The sequence below is a fragment of the Patagioenas fasciata genome, chromosome 2 (assembly GCF_037038585.1).
Source record: "Patagioenas fasciata isolate bPatFas1 chromosome 2, bPatFas1.hap1, whole genome shotgun sequence".
NCBI lineage: Eukaryota > Metazoa > Chordata > Aves > Columbiformes > Columbidae > Patagioenas > Patagioenas fasciata.
This window is the reverse complement of record NC_092521.1, coordinates 1131764-1140245: the sequence shown is the minus strand read 5'-3', so window position 1 is coordinate 1140245 and position 8482 is coordinate 1131764. Positions and strand designations below refer to the sequence as shown.

At 61.1% G+C, this 8482-nt stretch overlaps 1 protein-coding gene across 1 annotated transcript in view; it reads right to left on the bottom strand.

Moving 5' to 3' along the window:
* Nucleotides 1–928: 928 nt before the first annotated feature.
* The window catches only part of HSF1 (heat shock transcription factor 1), a 70771-nt gene continuing 63217 nt past the window's right edge, over nt 929–8482 (bottom strand). Inside the window, exons 10-13 of the mRNA XM_065830187.2 lie at nt 5098–5203; nt 4225–4290; nt 2258–2327; nt 929–1784 (exon numbers count right to left, since the gene is read on the bottom strand). Coding sequence (XP_065686259.1) covers nt 1579–1784; nt 2258–2327; nt 4225–4290; nt 5098–5203 — 448 coding nt within the window. The 3' untranslated portion in view covers nt 929–1578. The remainder of the gene's footprint in view (nt 1785–2257; nt 2328–4224; nt 4291–5097; nt 5204–8482) is intronic.

The window sequence follows — 8482 nt, the reverse complement described above, 5'->3', positions numbered from 1 at the left end:
CGCCACGGCTCGATCGAGCGCTCCACGGGTGACGATCCCACCGCGCAGGGCTGCGGGTCCCCGTGCGTCACCCGGTGTCACCGCAGCGGCGATGGCGGCAGAGCCATGGGGTCTGGTCCCCGGCCACAACCTGGGCTGACCCGAAAATCACCTGAGTTTTGGGAAACGCGGATGATCCAGACCTCGATCCACCCCCCCGCAGCGACTCCGGCACCTCCCGCTTGGGGACGGACCCACAACCGCGGGGACAGGAGACACTGACCGAATGTGGACACGATGTGGCATTAAGATGTGGCCCCATCACACGTCACCATGTCCCCTGTTCTGGGCCAGACCCGAGCAGAAGGCTCAGCACCACAACTTGGCCCCAAACCTGTTTTGGTGCCTCGCTGCTGAGCTGGGGACAGCGGGGACGTCACCTCCGAGCCAGCTCCATGACGGTGCGATTCAGCGTGTGGGGACACTCGAGGGACTCCGGCGCATCTGTCCCTGTCCCCTGGTCCCGTTGCGGAGCTCCAGACGCATTTCGGACAAGGCGCTGGTGATGGGTTGGCCCCGGGTGACGTCTCGATGGCCCCGGGCTGGACGAGCTCCGGGACGCTGCCACCGGCTCCTCCTCACGCTCACCGCGCCGGCCGCGGTTGATCCCCAACAACGCGCTCCATCCCCAACACCGCGACCCCTCCACGGCGACCGAGCGGCGAGAGCGGGACGGACGGACCTTCCAACGCTCCCAAACGTCCCGCAAAGCTCAGCCCGGGGTTTAGGCCGGAGCGCTGGCTCAGGGTTCGAACACACAAACCTTGAGCTCCCGCCGGAGCCGGCGCCGGGACCGCGGCAAAAAGGGCGATCCGGGGCTGTTATCTCATCCGCTTCCCCGACAGAGATAAAGGGTTTGACCATAGAAAAGCCAGCAGGGGACAGAGCGTTTGTTTTATATATATTTGTATGTATATATAGGCCGAGATATTTATATATATATATAGATAGAAGTGGGTTCTTCTTCTCTCTTGTAAAAATCCAAAATACAGTTTTTTACTATTAACAATCCCAAGTGGAAATGTACAAATTTTGTTGGGTTTTTTTCACTGCGAAGCAAAAAAAGAGGGGAAACAACCCCCAAAGAAACACACGCGGCGAGAGGGAACGGAACGCAGGCGGGTTCGGGAGCGCGCGGAGCCGAGCGCGACGCAGAGACCACAGCGGGACCCCAGGCACCGGCGCCGCAGCGCAAACCTTTATTTCTCTCCTTAAAAACCATCCTATCGGCCTCTCCGGGGAGGGAAACGGGGAGCTCCCCCCTCGGGAAAGGCGCCGGAGGGGACACCCCCGGGTGCCACCCGCTCGGGGACGCGGAGCCGTGGTGGCCGCGCCGTCCTTCCCGCCGCGCCGCGGGCTCTGGGAAGCGGGTTGAACGCACCTGGTGAAGCACACACACAATGGGGGTCCGCGCGGCGCCGGGGAAGCAAACACGAGCCGGAGGGCGCGAGCGCTCGCAATGTCTGTGCCAAGGCGGGAGCTGGCGGCTGCGTTTCCCATGAGTGCGCTGAGTCCTGTTCGTCGCCCCCACGCCGGGCTTTAGGATATCGCAGGGTCCTTGGGTTTGGGCTGCTCAGTCCCGGACAACAGGGAGATGGTGGGGTCCTCGGCGTACTCGTCCCCGTCCGTGAAATAGGGCCCTTCGCCCAGCTCGAAGAAGATGGGAAGGTCCCCGCCGCCCACGTCCACGGCGCTCGAGTCCACCAAGAAGAGGGGCTGGGCCGTGTAGTGCACCAGCTGCTTCCCTGTGGGGGGGACACGCTCAGTGGGGCCGTGTCACCCCACATGGGGACAAGAGGGACGAGAGGGATGTGGTTCCGCCCCTGGAAGCACCAGCGCTCAGCGCTCCCCACCACGGGGCTGCGCAACGCTCGGCTCAACCCAGAATCAGTCCCAGCCCAGGGAGGGCCGGGGGGTCCTCGGTGACACGGGGGACAGCGCCCCATGGGGCGCACGGCCCACAGAGCCCCCCGGCCAGCGCCGCACCGCCCGCACGGGAAAACACCTTTTCTGGTGTTCGGATGGGATTTGATGGGTTTTCATTCCCGTTGCAGAACACCCGGCTCCCCCAGCTCTATCACCCCCATCAGGGCTTTGCAGCCCCCTCCGAGCCCCCCTTTTCCAGCCTCAATGTCCCATCTCTCCCAGCCAAACCCGCTTTTTGGGAGGAGAAACCATTTGTTCACGGTCTCAACCCTCGTGCCATCACCGTGGGTACCTGTGTCTGCCGCACCGGGCTCCGTCTCCGCCGGTTTCTGCTGCTCCTGGGACGAGAGGAGATCCTGGATCTGCGGGAGAGAGATCACGGTGCTCAGCGCAGTGCCGGGACCCCTTGGGATGACCCAGCACGCGTGGCACGGAGCAAACCGTGATTTACAGCCCCAAACCGTGATTTACAGCCCCAAACCGTGATTTACAGCCCCAAACCGTGATTTACAGCCCCAACCGGTGATTTACGGAGCTGGGAGAGGGTGAGGTGCAGCGTTCTGGCCCCAGGACACACGTGGGGTTGTTTGGGTGACGCCGGTGTCACCGATCTGCTCTGTGCACCCCCCGCGGTCCCTTTGGTCCCAGTGGGCAGCTCTTGGCACCTCAGGATGTGTTTGCAATGGGTCACCTTGGTTTGTTCTTTGCAAACCTATTTTGTTGTTGGGAGAGCCCCTTAAGATGAGTCCAACCAGAGCCTAAAGCTGGCGCTAAACCACGTCATGGAATCATTTGGGTATTTACCATCGAATCAATTTGTGTTTATTGAAAAGTCTGAGAGCAACTTAAGCACTTGTGTTATTTTATTAAGCCGTGGTTATCCCAATCCAAGTTTTCCCTCCCTTCCAATCCTCTCCCCTATTGGGAGGAGTGAGTGAGTGGCTGTGTGGTCCTATTGCCAGTGTGGGTTAAACCACGGCTGGGGACACCATCCCGTGTCACTTGTCCCACAGGGGTGACGGGGATGGAACGGCTGGGATGGGACTGTTATAGGGAGGAAAACGCTTTGGGTGAATAATCCCCCCCAGATTCACTCCGCTCGTAATCCCCCAGCTATTTATTACAGCACCTGCGGCCAGCGGAGTCGCCCGAGCCGGGATTTGGGTGCAGAGCCCTGGGTTTGTTACCGCACAGATTGTCTGCGAGCACACGGGGCTCCACCACCGGCCACAACCGGGGACCCCGAGCCGGGGCTCCGTCGTCTGAAAGGGGCGTGAAGATGAAACCCAAGAGCGCACCCCCAAAAGTTACAGAGAAGGGAAAACCAACGCACCAGTGACCTCGATCCAAGCACCGCCTGAGCTGGAGGGTTAAGCTGCGCCTTTCGGAGGACGCCGGTTAAGCCGCCCTCAGTAAACCCTGCTGCCGCGTGTTTTACGGTGTAACTCCCACCTCAACGACGCGAAATAATTCACTGCTGAGCTACCCCACCTTCACTCTTCAGATCAAACACCCAAAGGAATGGGGGAGGATGAGCCGAGGGTTTCTCGCTCGTGATGCATCAACCGGACCAGGTCTGACCCGGGCCGGACCCACGCGCGTCCAAGCTCTCGCTCATCTCGCTTCCTGCTCCTTTTTGCCTACAGAATTGTTCCATTTTGGGCAAATCCCGGCAGACGTCCCAGGGCGGCGCTGGGTGTGTAGGGGCCGGCACAGCTCCATGTCCCAGGCTTTGGCTTTGCCGGGGGGTCTGGGACTCGCTGCTTTTGACCCCAATTTCCACCGCGCTGCTCCAACCACCTCGGCGCAGGCACAAAATGCTGCGTTTGGCTAATTACCACGATCTGGTGAACAATCGCTTTATCAGGCAAGACTGGCTCTCGTCTGCACCATGCACAGTGTTCGGTGCTGACATACAAGCAAATCGAAGCAATAACGCAGCACCTGGCGGAGTCTGCATGGGGAAACCTCCCGGGGATCACGGAGAGGCAAAGGAGGGTTTATGGAAACCACATGCAGCTCTGCAGGCTCCAGCGCCGTCCCTGCTCGGGGCAGCGCTCGCGGGAGGCCTCGGCACCTAATTAACCGCGGGTGAGCGATGGAGTAGCCGTGCTCTCCATACGAGCTGCTCAGAGAAAGCTGTGGTGCTAATTGAATTACTTCCCCCCCGTGGCTTCCCCAGCTCTGTGTTGCTGCTCTGCCCCCATCCCATCGCCGGAGCCGTTTTGAACCGCGGGAGCGATTTTCACAGCTACTCACGCTGGCGAGGCTGCTGTCCAGGTCAGGGAGGTTCATGTCTGTAACCGTCATCGAGGGGCTGAAGAGCTGGGAAGGGAAAGAGCGGTGAGCGTGGGGAAGGCGGCGAACAGGAGAAGTGGGGAATGATCATTGGAGAGTGGTGTGGGGAAAGGGAGCTGGGGGTCCCGGGGACAGCAGGGTGAGCATGAGCCAGCACTGGGCCCTTGTGGCCAGGAAGCCAATGGGACCTGGGGTGGGTTAGAAGGGGGTGGTCAGTAGGTCAGAGAGGTTCTCCTGCCCCTCTGCTCTGCCCTGGGGAGACCACCCCTGGAATATTGTGTCCAGTTGTGGCCCCTCAGCTCCAGAAGGACAGGGAACTGCTGCAGAGAGTCCAGCGCAGCCACCAAGATGCTGGAGGGAGTGGAGCATCTCCCGTGTGAGGAAAGGCTGAGGGAGCTGGGGCTCTGGAGCTGGACAAGAGGAGACTGAGGGGGGACTCATTGCTGGGGATCAATATGGAAAGGGGCAGTGTCAGGAGGATGGAGCCAGGCTCTGCTGGGTGACACCCAGTGACAGGACAAGGGGCAATGGGTGCAAACTGGAACACAGGAGGTTCCACTGCAAGAGGAGAAGCAACTTGTTGGGGGTGAGGGTGTCAGAGCCTGGCCCAGGCTGCCCAGGGAGGCTGTGGAGTCTCCTTCTCTGCAGACATTCAAACCCGCCTGGACCCCTTCCTGTGGAACCTCAGCTGGGTGTTCCTGCTCCGGGGGGGTTGCACTGGATGGGCTTTGAGGGCCCTTCAACCCCTGACATGCTGGGGTTGCGTGATCCGTGAACCCCGGGGTGTGTGGGAATCGCTGCCGCGGTCCGTGGGGCTGGGGGGCCGATACTCACGTCCAGCAGCGCGCTGGTGTCCACGCTGAAGCCGTGCGTGGTCAGCATGGTCTGCAGGTTGTCCAGGTTGGAGTCGATGGTGTCCAGGTGGTCGTTGAGCTCGTTCCTGGGCAGAGGAAAGAGGAGAGCGGGGAGGTCAACGCTGGGAAGGCTCTGGAGGGGCTGGGGCTCTGTGGGAGCTCCATCCACCCCTGGAGCACAAACCCTCCCAAAAGCGGAGCAGCAGAGCGGCGCTGGGACCCCCACGTTCTGCTCGCGCCCCAGCGATGCTCCCTGATCCGCGTCTTTGTGTGGACCCCTCCTTTGGTCCACGTGCTTGTCACATCCTGGTGTGGCTACGTGACAAAAAAGGCCAATGAACCCTGCACCAACTGGTTTTGGGGAACGCTCCAGCTTTCTGCTGGCCACAAAAACCCGCTGGCGATGGGGACAATGATCTGTTCGGTGGGAGAGGCTGTTTCTGGGGACAACGCGAGAATGAAGCTGCTCCGGGATGAGTGTGCAGGGCAAGGCGGGTGGCAGAGCGTGAGCCATCACGGTAAATGTTGTTCCTAATGATTTGGACCCGGGACTGTGACACCGAGCTCCGGAGAACGGTCACCGCATGGCAGGAGGGCTGCAGGGTGACAGCGACATGGACCCGGTCCTGTGCCCTCTTCTTCTCCACTTCCACGCTGCTTTATGGTCACGATGCTTCAGAATAAGACACAAACCCCATGGTGCCACCAAGGAGCCCCCGGGGAGCACGTGGGGAAAACCAGCCCTGTTTGTCATAGCAAACCCCCTGGATTTGGCACCGTGAGCAGCGGCAGGTTCAGTTATCGCATGGTCTGGTGCTGCTGTGGCCTCGGGTTCCATTCGTCACCTTCTTTGTCCTGCAAAGGAGCTTTTTGGGTGCTGAAGGTGCTCAGGAGGGGTCGGGGGTGCAGAGCCAGCATGGCAGCTGAGGGGAAGGTGCCAGAGGCGCATGGGACACGAGCACAAGGACACCAGTGGAGGTTGAGGTTGGATTTAGGAACAACTTCTTCCCCCAAGGGCTGTGGGGCATTGGAACAGGCTGCCCAGGGCAGTGCTGGAGTCACCAGCCCTGGAGGGCTGGACAGACGGACAGGAGGTTCTCAGGACAGGGCGCAGTGCCGGGGTGGGTTGTGGTTGGATCGACGATCCTGAGCGTCTCTTCAACCAAAATGATGCTGTGATTTCTATGGGAGCGCAAAGCTGCAGTTTGGAGTGTGGGGTGAATGAGAAACACGCCGGGAGGCTCCATCTCTTCTTGGAGGCTCCGTACCCACCGTGGGGTTCGTCCCCAGGTCCCGCTGCCACCAGCGTCCCGCAGAGCAGCGGTTCTGCCGTCACCCCTTTGCGACATGGGCCGTCCCCGAGCCCAGAATGTGCTGGGACACCCGACAGCGGGGACGAGGACTTGGCCACGGCTCAGTCACCCATGGGCACCTCATGTCCCCGTCCCCACTGAGCTGCTGCATCCCCCCTGCGGCACGAGGGTCCCACTGAATCGGTGTCCCATGTCCCCTCCATCAACTGGGGATGAGACAGGGAGCTGTGGTACGATGGTCCCACTGAATCGGTGTCCCATGTCACCTCCATCAACTGGGGATGAGACAGGGAGCTGTGGTACGATGGTCCCACTGAATTGATGTCCCATGTCACCTCCATCAACTGGGGATGAGACAGGGAGCTGTGGCACGAGGGTCCCACTGAATCGGTGTTATGTCCCCTCCATCAACCAGGGATGAGACGGGGAGCTGCAGCACGAGGGTCCCACTGAATTGATGTCCCATGTCACCTCCATCAACAGGGGATGAGACAGGGAGCTGCGGCACGAGGGTCCCACGGAATCGGTGTCCCATGTCACCTCCATCAACCGGGGATGACACAGGGAGCTGTGGCATGAGGTCCCACCGAATCGTTGTCCCATGTCACCTCCATCGGGCCCCACAGAGTGACGGTGGAATCCCTGGCACACGTGATGGATCCCGGGTTGGTGACCCAGGGCTGGTGCCACCGCAGAGCTCCTCCTGTCCCCAGGGGTGGCTGTGCCAGGCAGGGAGCGCTGCCAAGATCGGGGAGGCCGATAAAGCCCTGGCTTTGTCCCCCTGCCCGCCGGAGCCAGGGACGCGGATCTCGCTCCAGCGCCGCTCTCCCGAGAGCCGGAGTCGGCGTTTCCATCTGATGAAGTGCCGAGAGGCAGCCTGGGGTGGTCTCGCTCTGTGTGGGCTGTTTTACAGTCTGAGCAGCAGCGATGTGAAAATAACACCTCCTTACTCAGCCGACCGGCTCTCCCCGTCCGCCTCTCCTCCGGCACAGCGATGTGTTTAACGCCGGTGCCGCGGCGGCCCCGGCCAAGCTGCGCCAAAGCCCTTGTCACGGCGATGGAGGCGGCGACGCCTCCCCCTCCGCGGGGACCCAGCAGCTTTTCCTGGGAAAAAGGCCCATTTTGGTAGAGATTCTGATGAGAAAACTCCATCTGCCAGCTCCTCGCGCCGCCTCCAGCTCTGCCCTGCGTGTTATGGCAACACAGCCGCCGGCGAGACCAGCGCCGCTTGAGCCACTGTCACCAGCACAACCTTCCCAGTAAGGACTGGGAGCTGCTGTGGAGCTCCAGCTCGTGCTTCTCAGGTGTCGGCCGGGCACGGGCAGCGCCTGAGCAGCTCCCAGCGCCACCAGTCTGGCTCCAGTCTCCCCAGTAGAGCTGTCGTCCCTTCCATTCTTAACCCATCACCGGCCGTGTCCCCAAAGGCGCCGCCTGCGCACCTCGGGGTCCGGAGCACTGAGGATGCGCACAGCGGGTTCTCTTCCCTGTATCGCTTCTCTTCTCAAACATCTTGGGCAGTTTCCATGGGGAAGCAGCAGCCCCCAACCCCTGGGCGCTCTCCGGGCTGCCACGTCACCATCATCACGTAGAATCATATAGAATCATATAGAACTGCACACATCTGGGGGCGCGGGACCACCGCCAGCAGCCACCAGCTCCGCCGAAGCCTTGGGGGTGAGACACCAATTTAGAAACGCATTTTAACTCGAGACAGGTCGCATTTGTCTTTTGCATGATTCTGCACGTTAGCCAGAGCTCCCTAAGGGCAATACTGAAGGCACTGTGAGGCTTTTGTCCCGATTTGGGGTGTTTTCCATTAGGGAAAGCTCAGTGCGAGCAGCGCCCTGGTGCACACTCAGCGGGATGTTACGTTTTTCGGTCGTTACCCTAAAATGGGAGAACGGCCCCGAAAAGCCGCTGAGGCCCGGCTGTCACCGCGGGGCACGCAGGTTCTGCTGGCAGCGGCTCCATCTCTCACGGCTGCGCTTTCCATTCCCCAGCGCGGGGACGGAGCGGCGCAAACGTCCCTCCCTGCCCTGCCAGGACCACCTA